The 20258-nt window shown below is 39.2% G+C and overlaps 1 protein-coding gene across 1 annotated transcript in view; it reads left to right on the forward strand.

Annotated features, from left to right (window-relative positions):
• The window catches only part of LOC117787660 (MOXD1 homolog 2), a 129234-nt gene that overhangs the window by 59332 nt on the left and 49644 nt on the right, over positions 1 to 20258 (forward strand). The window contains exon 2 of the mRNA XM_034626238.1: positions 276 to 1204. Within this exon, the coding sequence (XP_034482129.1) occupies positions 707 to 1204 (498 nt within the window). The 5' untranslated portion in view covers positions 276 to 706. The remainder of the gene's footprint in view (positions 1 to 275; positions 1205 to 20258) is intronic.

Consider the following 20258-nt stretch of genomic DNA (forward strand, 5'->3'; position numbering starts at 1 on the left):
CAATGTTGACGAACTGTCTTGGAGTATGAGTACGAGTATGTTTAAAATTGAACTTGAAGTAGCTTGAGACGTCAACTATGTAGTTTTTCATGTCGAAGACTGGTAGATGTGTATATATCTTACAGATACCGGTTCATAATTTATGTAATTATATGCATTTAAACATTGCAGCACGAAAGCTAACTGTGAGCTGCGTCTTTTGTGCTATTATAGCTCGACATCAAATTATAGCAATTTTATAATTTTTCTTTCCTTTACTTGTCGTCTATTTACAGAGGGTCGTACACATCCGATAGACAGACTCCAGAAGCAGCTGTGTGCCTGTGTCTGTGTGTGTGACAAGCGCAACTAATGAGCAAAGAAGAGCACAACAACAACAACAGGCAGAGCAACAAATCGGAAACAGGAAGCAGCAGCAACATCAGCAGCAACAGCAACAGCAACGACGACGAACGAAAGTAAAACTGCTTGGCCATTATTATCATTACTAAATAATCGTAACTGTGATAGTACCAAAGAAAAGCAGCAGCAGTAATCAGCAAAAGATATAGATACGTTTACAGACACAGAGTTGCTGCCGTGCGTAATTGCGTTTCAGTGATTTTCAAACTAATAAATGTCGTACGCGCAATTGCCGGCAACAACAGCAGCAACAAGAGCAACATCTATTTGTTAAAGCCAAGCAGCCAACAAAACATCGCACAAAATGGCGCACAAAATGAGGCAGACAGCAGCAACAACAAGAGCAACAGCAACAGCAACATCAACACACACGAGAGCAACACAGAGCTGCAGAAGAGCAACACGAGTCGGCACGCATTCAAGTTCAAGGCGGTCATCGTTAATCACATGTTTTATATCCTGCCACACGTTTAGCTCCACGTTAGCGTTGTTGTTGTTGCTTGTGCTGCTTGCTACGGCACAAGCAGCCAGCAAGCTGACCAGTCGCAACAGCAGCAGCAGCGGCAACAGCAGCAATAACAACACAACAGCAGCCGCACAACAAGCGACGCCCGTTTGGGATCATGCCATCGATTTGAATGAGGATTTTCGCATACTATGGCAAATCATTAATCAGGATATAACATTTGAAATACAAGCACGTACATTAGGTTATGTCGGCTTCGGATTCTCACCCGACGGTAATCTCGCTGGCGCGGATATGGCCATCGGTTGGGTGGACAAGGGTCAAACGTATTTTCAGGTGAGTGATAAATAAGATAAAGATAACCAAAAAAACCGAAAACCAAAAAAATAAGAATGCAAACTGGGAAACTCTCCTCAACCATTTTTCATTTTGTCGGGTTACGTGTTCATTTTCCAATGCGTGCGGCCCGGAAATTAAGGCAGCCAACTAAATGAAAAGTTGTCGCCCTAATATCATGCAATTTATTTTGCAAACATTTTGATAAATAATATTAAAAATAAAGAAGCAGCAAAAAATGTTAGCCAAACAAGAAAAACATTTTACAACTCAAGTTGGTTAGTAATTAATTTGTTGTGGGTGGCAGCAACTCCACAAAATGAGGAGGAAAACGAAAAGAAGCGGGAATAAGGAGCAGGAAGTGAAGCAAGTTCCGCTGTAAAAGGCGCACAAAATATGTGCATAGTCTTAGATGGTTGGTTCTCTTTATAGCCACGGCACGGCATATGAATAATGACAGGCTCATTTGTAAGGACTTGACGGGTTTTTATTTGAATGTGCTCGCGTTTTTCTGCCCTCTCCGACTGCTGCTGCAAAGCCTGCGAACAGTAAGGATTATGGCAATTTAGCAAGAGAAATACTGAACTAGGTGAATCCAAACACAGAGAGCCCAAGCCAACCAACCAGAAAAAAAAAGGGTTTCAGGATTTTGTATTATAAATTCGAAAGGGAATATTCCAATACATTTTCACTAGCAAGTTGAAAAAAAAGTTAAGTATCCCAACTAATCATTTATTTGCTGCTGTTTTCTCTTTGAGCAACTTTGTGTGTAGCAAAAACCCAATAACTGACAGCCAAAGTGCAAAGTAAACTAACTGGCAAATAGCTCAACTCTGTGCTCTAAGTTCTTGGTTCTTGGCTCTTGCTGCGATTGTTTGTAGTTTCCGAAACATTTAATTAGACCGTGAGAATAAAGACTGTTAATTAGTAGTTCGAGTTAACACAGCAGCTAATCCTTGTTTGGTTTGTTCAGGGCGCAGTGTTTTCTGTTGCAACTGTAGGATAAAACAAGCGAATGAGTACATAGAAATCTGTAACTTATTTTAAAGTGACTTAAACTCAATATATATATTTTTTAGTTTTTTTTTTTATATTTTTCCATATTTTTCACAGTCACAGCAGAAATTCGGTTTTATTTTATTTGGTGAATACGCACGTTGGGCGCCTTTTTTTGTAGTCGAAGAGATTGAAAAGTATAGCAGTAGAGTATGTATATTTTCGAGCAACCAACGAAAACTCTCATAGGTATATTTAAACTGCATATTCAGAATGCTACTGCACTACACTTTAGGCACCTTTCCCATTCATAATCCCTCCCTGTACTTAGCAACTCTCCTGTCCCAATTTGTGGTAGGCTCCATGGGCTATTGTCGTAAGCGTTGGTCTAACGTTCATTCAATTTTTTTTTTTTGGGGAAACGCCTTCAGCTACGAGTATAACAAAGACGTCATTTGGCATTGCTTGTATTCCAGTTCATCCCGTTGCTGCTCCTCGCTCCTGCTCCTGCCTCTCCTTTGGCTCCTCCCTTGCTGCTGTTCGGCAAGAGTAATAGGAGTCGTCACTACAAAGTGTCTAATGAAATGCGAGTATTGCGTGTTGTGGTTGCGTAGCTCTTCTGCCATCCTTTGCTGTGCGTGTGTGTGGCAGGATATGCGTGTGGCGCCCAACGTGGGTGGCAAGCGACGGGTGGGCGGCCAATTGTGTCGCTGACACAAACAGAAACTTGGGGCATTCGCATTGCTTTTTTTTGCTTTCCTTTTTTCTTTTTTTTTTTGTATGTGTGATTTAATGATTTTCGAGGAATACGACGTCAACTACACACACAGATACACACAGCACACACAGAATATTATTGTTGTTGAATGTTAAATACCAGATACATTAATATGTCTGTCTGCCCTCCTCGCGCCCACTCAGCCTATCTGTCAGACAGTCAGTCTCTGTGCTTTGTGTGACGGTGTTAATTTCACATCTTGACGTGTCGTTGGTAATTGCGAGTCGCTTCAAATTGTACACACACATATATACACACTCACACTCACACTCAAATCGCATAACGAGTCGTGACCGTCTGACGGTCTTTTTGCCCAAATCTCCACCTCTTTCCTCAGTCAAAGTATTTAGTTACCTGCCCCTATTCAACTATCACCTTTGTTGCTTTTAAGTGTGTGTGTGTGTGTGTATGTGTGTGGCTGTTGATTTGTCAAAATACTACGCTTCATGGCCACACAACGTGTCATAGGTTAATTAGAGCTGAAATAGATATTCGTATTAATATAATAATTAAGTGCTGAAGTGTAAGTAAAATGCCCAAAATCAAAGCAATATCAATTGTTATTCCAAGCCTGGAGCGACATACACTCTATGTGTGTGTGTGTGTGTGTGGGTGTTGGTGTGTATGTTTGTGCGTGCCAAAAACTCACAATTATCTAATAGACAATGGGTAATTGCATGCAATTGTTAAATTATGGAATCAATATTCAATATTTATTGCACAATAGAACAACACATTTTCGAGCTAGTTCTCGCGTTAATTGGCTAATTTCGTTATGGCAATTGAAATAACGACAACCAAAGTCAGAAAGTGTACGAAAGTGTAAAAGAGATAGACTCGAAAACAATTAAAATTTTCAATAGTCAAAATGGGACTGGCATTTCTGGTATTTTCTACAATTTGCATTTGCATTTTCATTTTCATTTGCAAGGAAACCACATACTGAATAATTTTCAGCAAAGCACTTATATAATTGTTCAATTGGCTTAAAGAGCCATGCTCAGAGACCTTCGGGCCAAGAGTCGCGCTGTCAGTTTTATACGTACTCGTACTTACATGAAGTGTCAGCCCAAGGGCAAATTTACTTATAAATTGACTGCGGAAGTGGGACGCCATTGGGCAGACACCCCAAAAACTAGACATTGACATAGTTCACATTGAACCATAAAACAATGTGTGGGAATTATGTAATACATTGAGAACATTTGTTGGTATTTCATCATATTTGCATGCCATGACACAGTTGAAACTTTAAATATTTCAAAATGCATCAAGCTGAATGCTGTTGGCATACTTTATTAACTCTGCTATAAAATCTTTCAAGTAATAAAAAATTTAAGATATTTTGTTTTTGGCAAAACTAATTTAAGCTGTATTATCTATATTTTTACCAAATGTAGTAGTATTAAGAGTACAAAATAGATCAAAATGGCATTCCGCTTGCAAAACGGTTGAGTTTTGAAAAATATATGACAATTTGAAGTTGGTCAGACTTTGGATAATTAAAGATATTTCATATTTTTTTCTTGAGTCGTTTCCACGTATGTTAGAATAACTGATATTTGATTGAAAAATTCGATAACTAGTAATCTAAATTTCCGAGGTCAATTTAAGGATTTTTAATATTCCCACAACTAAGTTCATTTTATAATTTCATAATATGAGAGTATCTGATCCAAGTGTCAGATGCCTTTTAAAGTTTATTATCATTTAAAGTTCCCACGAGTTTCTCTAAGATTTAAGTCAGCTGTTTTAGTATTTCTCAAAAACCGTTGACACTCTCAGCATCGCCCTCGAAATGTGTATGTAATTCAATATTTCAAAGCCTAGCCGTTCTGAACATTCCACAGACGACACTTTCACCCACAGCTTAAAACAAGCAGCTGCTAAATGGCCGCCAAGCGCCAGTTTTAAAGGTTGACAAAATAGTCAAAAGAGAGAGAGAGAGAGAGAGAGAGAGAGAGAGAGAGAGAGAGACTAAACCAGCGAACTGAGCTCGAGGGAAAGGGGGAAAAGCGTAGGGTGTTGTTGCCTATTAGTCGGCCATTATTTGTAGATACTTTGCGATAAGCAACGATGCCGACAATAGCGCCACACCTAGCAGAGAAGGAGGCTAAAGACCGAGGCATACCAAAAACATAATAAAAAACAAATTCGTGTAATTTATTTTCAACTTTTATTAGAGATGGCGAAGATGGTTGAAGGAGGGAGGCTGGCGCTTATCAAAATTTTAATTAATACGCATCAGAGAAACTTTACGAAAATGGTTTTTAACGCTCTATGGCCCTAAAGCAACGCTGTGACGTTAATTAGTGCCATCCAAGTGGCGACTCTGTTGCACTCGTTTCACTACAATGTACAAAGCTCCCAAAAAAACATGCCACAACAAGCCATTAGCTAGAGAACCGGGCGATTAGTATCTTAAAAGTACTTAAAAGGTCATTACACTACAGCCAGGCCAACAAAACAGCGAAGCAACGAGTTGACGAGTAACGAGCAACGAGGAATGGGGAATGAGCTGAGCAACTTAGCCAGCGACTAATTATTTAATTTCAAGTTTTAACTATGCTCCGGCTGTGGCAAGCAACCGACGAGCGAGCCAACGAGAGCTGTCAGTCATCTTTACCTCGCAGCAAATGCCGCACTCGCACACTCGAATAAAGCTTTGGCCCCTTTGGCTCTAACCTAACCCATTAAGCACTGGGAGATAACAGATCCATTATAGAAGAATTACGAGTACGCAACATCACCCATCTCCATCGACATCGACATCACCATCTCGTACTCCATCTTCAACGTAGTCATCTTTCGCTAATGACCATCGATGTCGATGCCGATGTCGATGTCTATGGCGCTTTGCGTCGTCATTATCGTCATCATCATCATCGTCGTCGTAGTACATCACTCAACCTCATTGGACTCACTGGCAATGGCCCTGGTTTGGGTAGCGTTGGTCTCTTTTCAATTGGTCTGGGTTGAGTTGGGTTGGGTTGGATTGCGTATCTATTCGCTATCCATATGACCAGCTGTCTGTCTAATTTTCAAGTGGTTACGCTGCACAAACTAAAACAAGAGCTAAAAGGGTTTAAATAACACGCCGAAGCGCAGATGCTCTAAGCACAGCAATAATATTTATGTGTTTACTTAATTCCAAGTACCTCTTATGATAGTTAAGAACACACTTAAGCACACGTGCTTCTCACCAACGACTCCTTGCACCATATCATTATTAAGTATCTTGACTGAAGATGTAGCTTTCAAAAGAAAGTGTAGTAAATCTTGAATACAAATATCTGAAAAATATTGTAAATATCCTATACAACCGAAAATTTATAAATTAGAGCTGTATTTTAAAATTAAATATTTTCCCACTTAATATTCAGATTTTACCGATTGAGTCTTAAATCTCTTTGAATATTCTAATTAGTCTTCATTGGCTCAAATTAATTATTTTCTAATCTTTGTGTAATTTATAACATGCATAAAATATTTAATATTAAAAGTACATGTATTATTAAAAAAAAAAATAATGAATTAATAACGTTTACAAATATTTAACCCAACGAACAATTTTATTACAAATCAGATGAAAATTATACTCATCTTCCATTTAAACTGCCTTTTTTCTTAAGCACTCGAGTTTAAGATTTTAAATATTAAAATTTTTCTCAAATCTCACACTCATCTACATATTTTCCAAGAAACCATTGCATAAGTTTATTGGCCAAGTTAATGTGCTCCTGCTGTGAGTTGACCGAAAATAAAAAAAAGAAAAAAATAGAACAGAGGAAAATCGAAAAACGAAAACCATTTGGCAACCTTTTTGAACTTTTGCCTGGCCATGGCATGACGTGTGCAAGTTTCACAGGCATTGTGTTTTTTTTTCCCTGCTTTTGGTGTATCTAGCAGATACATTAACATTAGCACGTTGTTCTATTTGGACGCAGCGCGCTGTTAATTATAAGTGAATGATTAATTGTGCTAGCGCTAAAACATCGACAACATCACTGGGGTCAAATTGTGAGCGTTGTGGCTTGAGTTCGACCTAGGTTTGGGCTCGGGTTTGGGTTCGGGCTTGGTTTTTAGGATTGAGACTCTTGATTGGCATATGAGTAATGAGCTTTTTGTTTCTCAGCATACAGTATATTTGGTACTCGTCGTACATTTGTGTGAAATTGTTGATTCTTTTTTTTTACAACTTACAACTCACAACAACTGCTGCCCACACACACTACACACAACACAACAGCTTGCATGTCATCACTTGAGACGAGTTTTTTATTGTAGTTGTTTAGGGGAATCCATGTTTCTGTTACTTTCTTTCTTACTTTCTCACAGCTGTTGGTTGAAGAATGCGAATAGCGTGCTGAGCGCTTAGAATTCAATTAGTTTTTATAGACATTATCCAATTTGCTGTAGTCGATGTTGCTGTTGCTATTGTTGTTGTTGTTGGGTGCGTGTTTCATACACGAGCACACACACAGAAATGTATCTGTATCTGTATCTGTAACTGTCTGTTAAGCGACGAAACGATTCGCGTGCTGGGCATTGAGCTCACTCTCAATGGCCATCCATTTTTCTATTGTTCCCTAAGCACTATTTGTAGTTGTAGACACGAACACACACACACACACACACACAAACACACACACTTCGCCTACGCACACACTTAATAAATCATAAATACATGCCGGCAAATTATATAGATGAGTTCCCGCTCTCATTCCTCCTCCCCAATTTCCTCCCACAAATTTCAGTGACTGCGCATTGAGGAGCCAGCGAATAAATAATAGTTAAATATATATTTTCCTATTTCCACGATGCCTAAACATTTTGTTATTAAATTTTATGCCGTTTATTTGTTGACTTGAGCCTGAGGCCTCTTATTATATGAACACACAGTTCCGAATTGGAGCTGGAGAATACGGAAAATATATGTACATAGGAAGTACAAATTGCGTCAATTGTGTGTATGAATTTGAGGGCTTAGTTTAAGACGATATGAATGTGCGTTCAACTAGCCATTCATATGATAGTTGTGGATATCATTTGATACAGAATGAGGCAAATGACGCAAGACCAACAAAAAAAATACACTACAATACAAAGTCGAAGTATGACATTGAGCAAAGTTACTCTGGCATGTTGAGGGAACAATATAAAGTTAAATGTGCTGTGAGATATTATCCAACAAAGGTGTTCAAAGATATTTACGAGTTCAGATAAGATACTTTCAAGCCTAAATTCTTCATTTAAGTATCCTCAACTGACAATTCACTCTTTGTAAACCTGTTGGCTTCGTAAATCAACAATTATCTGCATGTCCATTTCATCTGTAGCAAATTTTAATCACTTTTCATTGCATTCCATTTTGTAGACTATTAAGCATCAATTCCCTTTGAAATTTGGCACATTAAATTTCTAAAGCATTAACTATTTATGAGCAACTTGAGATTGAATCAATTTGTTAAAGTTTCGAATCTCTTTCTGCTTTGGCCAAATCTATTGGCAATGTCATCACTGTAGATCAATTAACTGTTAAATCAATTTACAATTTATGCATAAACTTTATAATCAATAGACTTAAGCATCTGTCTTAAACCGGAGACCCAAGACTTCGACTTTGCAACTGCAACTCAACGATGCAGTTTGGCCAACGATGCATTAAAGCCTAAGACAAAACAATTACCTAGTTGGAGCCAAGAAGGAGTTGCCAGCCAGTTGTTATAGCCTGGCTATAGCCAGATGACTGGCTGCCTGGCTGACTGGCTGGCTAAATCCGTTAGGCCATAAAAGCTATAAATGCTCAATTACAGGAAGTAAATATGCACACTTGATGCACAATCTTGCGTAGAGATGGCTTGGATGCTGCAACGTTGACTTTTAAAATTATCGCAGTTAGTGGAGAAGACGACGACGATGTCTAAGAGGACGACAAGCCAAAGTTTAATAACTTGTCTGAAGACTGTGTGAGAGAAATTTAATTTCATTACATTCATGTGACATAAACCGTTGGCATCGTGTCTATGGGCCTGGCATTTTGATAATCTATTACACATGGCCATGGCCATAACGCAAAACCTCAACCTCAAACCACAAAACATCCCAGCCGCAGCTTCAACTTGTGTTTAGCTGCCACATGCAACCCGAAAAGGAGGACACAGCTGGAGTAGAGGCTGTGGCAAGGGGACAGCGGATAGGGGAGTGGGGAGTGGGTAGGGGAGGGTACCACTGGGGCTATTAGTGCGTTGTCTTGCCAAGTCTTGAGCTGTCTTGGCTCTTCGGTACAATGCCAAGTGCGCATATTTGCTTTAGCGCAACAACAACAACAGCATCTTCCCGAACTCAAAGACAACGATGATAATTGCAAAAAGTACCGTTTGCCGTATGCGAAAGATTTTCTTTCTTGGACCCTCATATGCTGCTCTTCAGCCCCTTTACAGCTCCCTCCTGCCAATAATTTCATTTCAAGTGAGGCCTCCTCGCATGCCACTCGCATTGCGTTTGCAAAATATTTTTTGCGCCACTCGAACAATTTATGAGCGTTGAAAAGGCTTAGAAACCAAAAGGAGGAGATTCGATGCCATGAGCTGAGCTGAAAAGAGGAGGGGAGAGGAGAGAAGAGAAGGAAGGATTGCCTGTTGATTATGTTGATAATGTCGTGTGGTAGACCCACAAACAGCAAACCGAACCGGTTTACCACATTGCAGCATCTTTCACAGTCCCGGTCTCGGTTTTAGTTGCAGTCTCAAGTTCCACTCTCAGAACTGCGCTAGTCATATTAACGTGTACCGTTCGTTGTTGTACTTGTTGTTATCGCTGTTGCTGTTGTTGTTGCCTGTTGTACCTGTTGTCGTCGCTGGTGCTGCGTACGACACAACAAAACAAACTGCAACAACAGCAGCGCCCGAATATGGTCAACGCTCTTTTAGCCATGTTTACACGTTAAGTGTGTTTGTGTGTTAGCCGTGTCTCTCTCCTTCTTTCCTTTTTTTTTTTTGCCGCATTTCTTCCCAGGCTGCAGTTGTCTCATTGTTGTTGCCGTTGTTTTTGGGTGCCTCGCTAATCACATTTTGATTAAAAGACAAGAAAAAACAAGTGATATCTACAAACAGACAAGAGCCAAATACTCTTGTCGACTTAGGGTATAAAATTAATTAAAATAGTCTGAGCATACTAAATAAAGTAGTGAAATCTACTAAAAACATGTCTTAAAGCCACGTTTTAAATGAGTTTATAAAATGGAAAATAAAACTCTTTGTTATTATTATATCAAATTAATTTTGTAAAATTAACTAACCTAATCATAGTTAAACATAAACTAATAAATATTCCAACAACAACAATTAATGTATTAGATACATAACGTAGAACAAATATTAAATATATAAATATTAAATTCAATCTCAAAACATTCACAAATTTATATTAAGATTCTCCACAATATGATGGTTAAATTTAATAAAATGTTAGAGTGCTATAATATAAAAACTTATTAAAGTTTAGATGCGAGTATACACGACTAACATTCTCCGTATAGTACCGCTATTCTTTTATAGCAATTGCAGAATAGAGTATTAATAAAAATTAAAAGTCATCCATTGAGATTCCTTGTTAAGCATCAGCAAACATTATCAAGATATCATAATACCCCCAACACAATCGAGAGCAACACCAACTTTGTGGCGAATGCAGCATCTGCATCTGATACCAAGTTGCTGCCACTAACGGTGCTTCAACAACTAACAACAACTAACAACAACAAACGACAAGGACAGGCCTGCAAAAAATAAAGTATCTGATATCTGTTGAGGCTGCGTGAAAGCATATTTATGTATATAGATTTTGAAAGGCCTCTACAAAAGGCAGAAAAAACTTAAATGACACAAAAAAAAAAAGAGTACACGGAAATTTGGCGAATGGTGAATGGTGCCGCATGAGGCATGCAACTTATGTTTAGTCGCCCCCTCGTCCACATTTCGCACAGCCCACTTAAGTGAGTGGAAGTGCGTGTTGCAACTTTGCTATTAGAATTTCCATTATATTACTCGACACATACATGCGGCAATTTTTATATTCATCATTAATTAAGCGCTAAACAGCCGCCCGCTGTGCGCATTTATGCCTAGAGCGGATTTGATGTTGTCTAGGGAGTGGGAGAGAGAGAGAGGGAAACAGCATGACATCATTTTGAGAAATTGGAAAGGGAAGCCATAGTCATCTACACTCATCTAGTCATGGAGCATGTGTGAGCTGTCGGTTATATATATTAAAAACTGCATGGAATTGATTTGAAAATAGCTACGGCGTAAGGCATACGGCGGGTGGCAAGCGGCAAGCGGCAGGAAGAGAGCAGCAGTCAGCAGGCAGCAGGCGGCAAAAGAAAAATAGAAATATTCTGTTAATGCCGATGATGATGCTGATGATGCTGATGATGGCATGGGATCCCCTGCCGTCTGGCCTGTGTGTTAATTAAAAGCCACTGGACGCTGGAGTTGGAGTGCAACAACCTTGGCATTTCCTGGGTACTTAGTCAACCCGACAGTCGCTTGATTAAGGCAGCGTATAAATATGTATAGTCTATATTCTTGTCCACATAAAGTATATAAAAAAAAATACTTGAAGTACTTATATCTATAGTAAGTATGTGCGTTTTATATGATGCGTAGGCTGCAGCACGCATCAATATGCGCAGAATGGAGTCAACTTGTACTCGTCCCACTCCCAGTTTCAATTCTAAATCCCAATCCCCCAGTAGCTGCCTGCCCGGGCATTAATGGACGCTGACTAATGATGAAATGCGCGGCATTTGCCCGCTTTGGACTGAGACTGAGACTGAGACTGAGGCTGAGACTGGACTGGGCTATGCTGTCGTTTCATTTATGTAGAAAAGGATTAAGGCCATAAACCAAACGGTTGACGTTGGAGCTTAGCATGAAAAATGATTACCGCTCGACAGTCGAGAGTCGGCAGCAACAGCAGCAACAACAGCAACAACAGCAGTTGGCATTTCGAGTTGAAGTTGGAATTGGAATTGAAGTTGGGAGTTTTTAGGTAGGTGTTAAAGTGGTCGTGGCTTCTGCGGCTCTCCGCGCATTTAAAAAATGTGACTGAGACTCCGGGTATCGGGTCTGCTACTGGGCCCAGCCTCATAAACTCTGAGAGCTGAGACAAGTGCAGTTTGCCAGGCATTCAACGACGGGGTGCGGCATTTAACCTAAGCCTCTAAACTATGTGCATTTAATGGCATACAAGTATTTGCTCCGACACTTTCCATAGACTTCATTAAGGCCAAAATGTGATAAAGGTCGTTAGCGCAAGTAGCTTAAATATTTATATTCCCAATGCAAAACAACAACAACACAACACAACTGACTCATTTCTCATGAGATATAATAAAGAGGCATAAGCTAATTAATAAGCCATAACAAATCATTCTCAAGAAAGTTGCAAATTAAAGCCACAATACATTTAGTAAAGGTCAAGTTGCAGATAAATAAACTAAAATTCAGTTTAAACGAGCTATAATAATGAAATATTACAAACATAAAAGATAGGCGAACTTTATTTATATTCCATTTGAATAAGAATAAAATAACTGAAATTCATTTATTATATTTGTTAAGATTTGTATTACAATTAATTTTTTCTAATTTTATAATATAATTTTAAGATATTACTATATCCCTAGGACTTTGGATTATTAATAGCAGCGATTGTAAACTTTTTTGTAGTATTTCACATTTGAGCATGTCTTTAAATTAATATTCCATTTAGTTTGCTAGAACTTTTAGTCTATGGTGGCTATGCTTCACAAATTTTCAATTTATAATTTCTAATGAATGACTTTGCTTTTACCCATCCTTATTCTTATTTGTATTCCGTTTGCTCAACAATGCGTCCGATTTGAGTTATGCATTGAAGCGGCAGAAATGACTTAAAAAAAAGAAACTTCTTGCTAATACATTTGTCCATTTGTTGAACAAATTTCTAACTTTACAAAGTTTTCTGCTGTAGGCACTTAAAGACAACCGAGTTTGAGTCCGAGTGCGAACCGAATTCGAGACTGGACCGAACAAAGCTTGACCACAAAGCGAGAGCACAGACAATGGCACCCAAAGGCGCACTTATATTGCTTCACGTTCACAAATCAAACTTTTGGGCCAACAACAAGAACGCCAACAGAAATAGCATGGGGTGTATATAATATTTTTGGTACTTGCTGTTTGTATTTTATTAAAAAACCGTAACTAATGATGCCTAAATTCGCAATAAAAATGACGCGGGCCGAACAGGCGAAAAAAAGAACCCACAACGCACAATATGGTCCATTAGTGTGCTTTTTGTTGTGCCATTAGAAAATACTAGATGCCCGCCCCATTCGTTACTCCCGCCCCCGCCGAATCACCGCAATTTGAAACAATTTTAATAAAAAATAAAGAAAAGCGAGTCGGAAAGGCAAACAACGTGGAATAGAAGAAAGAGAGAGACAGAGCGTGAATGAAAGAAAGAGAGAGAGCTTGTAGAGCCATTGCGGTAGCTTATTGTGACAAATTTTAAGTAATTTCATTTTTATTTTTCCAACAACGGCCACAACTTTATATTGTTCTTGCACTTTGGTTCTCAACAGCACACAGCTCAGAAAGGAAAAGCAAAATAGAGTGCGAAAGAGAGGTGAAAAAAGATGAGGGGAAGAAGAAATTTTGAAATCCAGTCAAAGTCAAAGCAGCTTTGGAATTTGTTTTTCTTTAAGCGTAAAAAGTTTCTTTCCGTCTCATTAAAGGCAAAAAGTTGGCTGACTGACGAATTCCCAGCGCATTTATTTACACCTTTTTTATTTTTATTTTTTTTTTGTTTTTGAGTGCTGGCTAAGGGATGCTGGAACCTGCTCTTCCTTTAGCCTTTTGCCGCCCACAAAACTCAATTTACAAGCCCTTTTGTTTTGCATGTGCTAAAGGTAAAAAGCCGCAGCACAGCTAAATAAAAATCAACCCAATGCCAAAGCCGAAGCCAAAGCTAAAGCTAAATCCACATGGCTCTAGGCGCGTCACAGTCAAACGGGAAATACACCAATCAGTGTAAAAAAACACAAATATATACACAGATCACATACTATATACAAAGACAGCGAACGAGAGAAGAATAAAGGGCAAAGGCGAAAAATAATCAGTAAAGTAAAATCTGTGGCACACCCACACATAAACAATGAAATGGTTTGTGCTACAACATATATATATATATCTCTTTGCTTCGATGGACTGAAAATATTATTGTTTTCAGTGTAGCTATATCCGCACAATCTAAACCCCTTGCCCTACTCCTTCAGTGACTACACCTATGCGAAAAGGTGCTACGAAGGGGGGACAATTGTGCTGAGCTTCGGAAGCTCCTTGAAAACCTATTGAAGCTATAAATCCTTTGTGTTTTCAATTTTTATTTTATTGCTCTCCACAGACGCGTGTGCTCCTGGCATGGGCAAGGGCTGTCGGGCTGTCGGGTTATTTTTTTTTCTTTACCCCGCATTAAGGTGAGCTGCGGCGAGGGGCGTCATTTCAGTGGCGTGACTCAGCTGGAAATAACAACCAAAAAGCAGGCAACAGCCCCACAAAACCCATTGGACTTCCCAACTGGTCTGCAGCTACCTCGTATACATTGGACACCCGAATGCACAAAAGCAAAATTTAAAAAGATACAACACAAAACACTTGAGTGGCGCGTTTCATTTCGATTCGTTTGAGAGCCACCGTATTGGATAGGTATTTCTCCCTGATTCTCCCTCCTCCTTAACCTCCTCAGTTGTTGATTTTTTTTTTTTTTTGCCCTCCTCTTTTTGGGGTGCGCCATGTGCGCTACAATTTAAGGCAATTGAGTTAATCTAGCAATGAGTTGTTTGGCAGGTAAGGCAATTGTTTTCGATACGTGCAAGTGTATCTATTGCTTTTGTGGGGGGTGTACGAGGGACTTGTCAGTTAGGGGTTGGCACTCACTTAAATGTCCATGTCTCAAGAGTGTTATGCTGCAAATTATGCAGATGGCCGCATCACACACTTTGGGGCTCATCTTATCTTCGAGCAGGGTGAAATTTCATTTAGCTTATGTCTCACTTTTGAGCTTTTCGTTTATATCGAGCGAGTACTTTTGTTCTCGTTACTTTTATTATAAACTCGCTGGTTAATTATTACTTGCCCAACGAAGCATTTGATTTGTTTTTTTATCATTTTTTTTTATTACTTTCAAGAAGAAATCAGAAATACTCGCTGGTGTTGAGCTGTATTTAATTTGTTAATCGTCGACTCATTTCCTGCTACAATACTTACTCGCTACTCGTTGGTTTTTATTCGCCACTCTTCTTTTGTTATTAATTCGCTAAATTTGACCAACTTGTTGATAAAGCTTTTTGGGAGTAACTTTAAATTATTTTTATTTATTTCATTTATTTATGTTAAAAGTTTAAATTTAGAACTGAATAGATAAAAACTTTTCCTAACAACATCTACATTGTGAATTAAAGGGCATACGAATATCTTTTAAAATCGGCTCAGATCTTACTACTCTCAGCCATTTTTTTTTGTTTTTATTGTGTTGTTCTCCTTGCCTTTTTCTGCTATTTTCTGTATATTTTTATTTCAGTGGGAGTGTGCATGCTTTCTTTTTTACATTTGTTGCTTTTACCATTTAAACGTTAAAATAAATGACTTCTTAGCCTTTTCGAAAGTTTATTTTAACCTCAATGGGAGACAGAATGAGTGAGCAGAGAGAAAGAGGGGTAGTAAAAGAGAAAGAGAAAGAGAGACTGCCAGAGCCCAAAGTGCACGAGCAATAATCGAATTTGAGTGAATTAAGATTGGGGAATTGATGCGAACAATAGACCAAATGGAATAGTAGTATACATATGTGTGCGTGTGTGTTCTGTGTGCTGTGTGTGGCTGTGGCTGAAAATTATCCTTAAAGCAAACAGAGAGCTAACAAATATGGCGTGTGTGTATGTGAATTCGTGCATCTCGTGCTCCATTCTTCTCTCGCTTTTTTCTCTCTCTTTTTTTATTTGTTTATCGATAACACTTGGCACTAAACGGGCGACTGCCTGCCAGGGATGTCCTGACAGTAATCAGGCGCTCAACAAATAGCAACAAGCCACTCATTCGGCTTCACTCCTTGCCCTCCCCTTTGGCCCTTGCCAAGTCTTGCAGTGTTTGTGTTTGTATTTTCATCAAATAAAATTGACACACACAAGTGTTAGCCGCTTTGGCTGACAGCGTATTTGGCAGCGAACTTGGCAAAAGAAGCAGCTGAAGGAGGAGCTGAGGAGGTGGCAATGTACAGCCCGGAGCTGACTTTAAGCGCTTGGTTAATTCTGCTTGCTCTCGAGCTTTTGATTTGACAGTTTAGTTAAATTAAATTGAGGACAAGCTAAACAAACCGACCTCCCTTCGATAACAAGCCAACAATTTCAAATTGCCTTTTACCTACATCAAAACGTCTTATATAACAATCTAGTTATATCCTAAATCGCCCACACAAACACTCAAAAACACATCACACACACAGACACACTTACACATGTACACTTACACACAACCCTGTTAAAGTTCAAAAGCGTTTGGGGCGACAGGCGGTAAGGCGGACGTCAATTGAAGTTTTAACATACAAATGTAATTAAAACGTTTTTCGCAGACGCCCCAGGGCACAACAACAACAACAAACACAGCAACAACAACAGTAACAACACACAAAGTAAAAGTGAAATTGTGTGTGTTTGTGTGTAAAACGGAATTGTCCAAAAAAAGGGGAAGTCCTGACTCGAATAACACACACACACACACACACACATACATACAGAACGCACTGAAAAAGAGAGCAGAACAACAACAAGGCCGTCTCCAAATTGTTGCCGGCGGATGCAATAAGTTGCGATAAGGTGTTCATTCCCTGGGGCATATTTTCCAAGAAGGGAGGGGGGGGAAGCAGTAACTTGTCCAAAATCAGAGAGAAAGAAATGAAAACGTGCTACAAGAGACGCCACAACACTCGAGGGTTGTGTGCCAAGGCGAAACAATGGCAAATGTCGTTGTTAACCTTTTTTGCGCCAAGTTCAAAAACATCTTTACACCCTCCCCCAAAGCTTTTCGCCCACTACCCTCCACTCCATTCTCCTTCCCTCCTCCACCTTCCACTCAGCTCCACTCAACTCTGGACTCTGACGCAAACAATGATATTTACATTTTTTATCTGCCTACGTAAAGAGTATTTTTTTTTTTCTTCCTTTTTGCATTTACGGGCAGTCGGCTGCGTAAATTTTCCTTGAAATTGGAGCACGAGGGCTGCGCACGTTTGGGCATTTATAAAAATGAAATAAGAAATATAAAAAAAGGCCAACTCATATCAAAGCGATCATGGATTTATAGCCTTAATAATAGAAAGAGTGTAGACCGAGACGGGGGGCATGTGCGGAAATTGCCAAAAAATGAAACGAGATTTCCTGTTGTTGTGCGCAATGCCCAAAGCCAGACAAGTAATTAGGCAAAGGATTTGTGTCTCTGCTTTGGAGATGAGCGTTTCTTTTTTATGTGCATGTATTTGTGCTTGCTGCGCGTAAAAGTATGCTATAAAAATACGTGAGCTTCTGCGAAATTCGTTTCTGACTGCGCAAGCAGGCGACAAAAATGTCAATAAGCATTAAGAAACTGTGGCTGTCTACTTAATTAAACTATGGTATTTTTCTTGGGTAGTATAACTTGACTTTAAATACAAATTACATTCTTACTCTTTTCATTTTTTATTTCTTTTTTATCCTTTCAGTTTTAAATTTATATTTTTTAATTTTATTTACAACTTTTCTTGAATTTTTATATATCTAGTAGAATCTTGATGAAAATATTTTTTTTTAGAATTTAATAAAATTTAAATGCAGAATGAATAATAAAGCCAAATAATGATTAAAATGACATTTCGCTTAAAAATCGGTTCAGTTTTGATGAAGTTATCACAGTTTGAAGTTGGTCAGACGTCGGATTTAATCACTTTACAAGTTAAACTTTTTATACAATTTCTCATGATTTTTTACAAAAAAAATGAAAGGTCCCAGAATCAAGTTTAAAGTGTTGTTTTATACTAATTACGATATAAGGAGTTCATTAAAAGTGAAAACTTGAGATTTAAAACTTTGAATTTTCAAAATTTCAAAGGGGGGACCCTTACCATCAAAATCGAATTTTTGTCGAAAATAACTAAATTTTCTAAATGAACAAAAATTGAATACAGAATGAATTTAGAGGCCAAATAATGATTAAAATGACATTTCGCTTAAAAATCGGTTCAGTATTGATGAAGTTATGACAGTTGGAAGTTGGGCAGCTCTTTGACCTATCAACTTAACCACAACTGTACCGGTACAAACGTTTCGGTAATCGGAATCTGACAGGCAATTTTTATTCCTATACTAAAAATGAAACGGTTAGCTTCGGTTTTCTCATATTTTGTTTGTCGCCTGCACAAGTTTAGCATATTTCATATATGACTGTCATTCACATATGTCTATATGTCCTTGTTGTGCACTCCTCAGAGCGAGTCGCCTTTGTGACTGAGCTGAGGCAAACTGATGAACTAGTGGCGCCCGGGGTTGACAGTTTATCAAATTGCGGCACAAAGTCGAAAAAGGAGCAACCGCGAATTGCGAGTTGAAATGCGGGTGGCGCAGAGGAGTGTATGGGGAATAAATGTGGGGAAAAGCAGCAACCCGGCTCAACCACGAAGAGCTCATTAAAATAATTTTGCACAAACATTAATGCCAAACACTTTAAAAATACAGACGTTGACGTTGCGTCTGCACTGCTGCAAGTGACATTGAGTGGTTGAGTGGTGGAGTGGTTTGGCTGGTTGAGAATGCGGGTGTGAGTTTGGGTGTAATGCGTCGGCAGGGTGGGTAGATAACGCTGCGGCGAAAGTGTCAAAAACGCTTAATAAACGTCAATGTCAGCAATGCCAAACAGAAAATTTGAACAAAACACTTTTCGGCGAGTTTTGTCAATCTCTCACTCTTTCACTCCCTCTCTCATCTAACTCGCTGACTGTCAGCTGTTTTTGGGCTGGGCAAAAACAAAAAGGAAACCAGAGAAAAAATCAACGCAATTGAATTGCGCACTCAGTCAAACAGTCGCTTTCTCTAGTCAGTCGTCGGTCCGTCTGACTGTCGGTGAGTAACCCAAGCACGGACCCAATACCAATACCAACACCAACACCAAATCCAGATCCAAATCCCAAAACCCTAACCCCAACCGAAAACCAACCTTCAGTTTCTGCACACTTTCATTTCATTCGGCGTCGTTCATTCGCTTGACAAATGGAGTGTCATAAATGCAGCCCTTAAGGGCGCGCAGTACAACCCCCTTCCATCCCATCTCACAGTTTGCCTATCGCATTTTGCCTTTATGCTAAACGACACGTAGCCACACACACACATACACAAATACACTCGCACATACACCCAGAGCACAGTCTGAGGCTGAATTCGACTGTCGCTAAAAATGCACAAGGGGATTTTAAATTTATTTGAATTTGCTTTTAGTTTCGGGTCTCTTTGCTGTTGTGCCTCTGTGTGTGTGTCTCTGTGTGTGTTCTATATTCAACAGATTTCGATGGCAGCCGTTACACATCGCATTTAAAAAGTGGTCTCAATATACAAACAGCAGCAGACACACAGACAACTGCAAAAGGAAAGCGACACCCAGCGAAGAGAAGCAACCCAACGTCAACATCAGAATTCAGAAATCAACATCAACCGTCATCGCACAAAACTGACAGCCATCAGCTTAACAATATGACAAATACAATTTTTCTTCTCTGTTTTTTTTTTTTTTTTTTTCATTATACATAATTTCATTTTACTACAAAAACGCATTATTATATAATGCGCTGGGCTGTGCCCCAACAGAGGGGCGTGGCACCGACTGGCAGCAACGTTTTGGGCGGGCGGCACTTGGCACTGGACAATTGAAAGTGATATAAAATAGTCGCTCATTTTTTTGTCATCATATCTTTTATTTTTTGTATCTCATATTTTTGTCTTTTTGTGGTATTTGTCAGCAGGGTGCTCAAGTTGGAGTTGAAGTGGTTAAAGGGCTGGGCAAAGGGGGTTGTTGGGTTGCGGGGTGCGGGGTGCGGGGTAAGTAGAGCGACTGAAATAACGCCTCAACGCCGCTGCAGAGTTAATTTTGAGTGACGTGCAAAGTTTGTTAATTGAATTTGCCTGCCTTTTGATATGTGTGTCTGTGTGTGGCAGTC

This window comes from Drosophila innubila, assembly GCF_004354385.1.
Source record: "Drosophila innubila isolate TH190305 chromosome 3L unlocalized genomic scaffold, UK_Dinn_1.0 0_D_3L, whole genome shotgun sequence".
NCBI lineage: Eukaryota > Metazoa > Arthropoda > Insecta > Diptera > Drosophilidae > Drosophila > Drosophila innubila.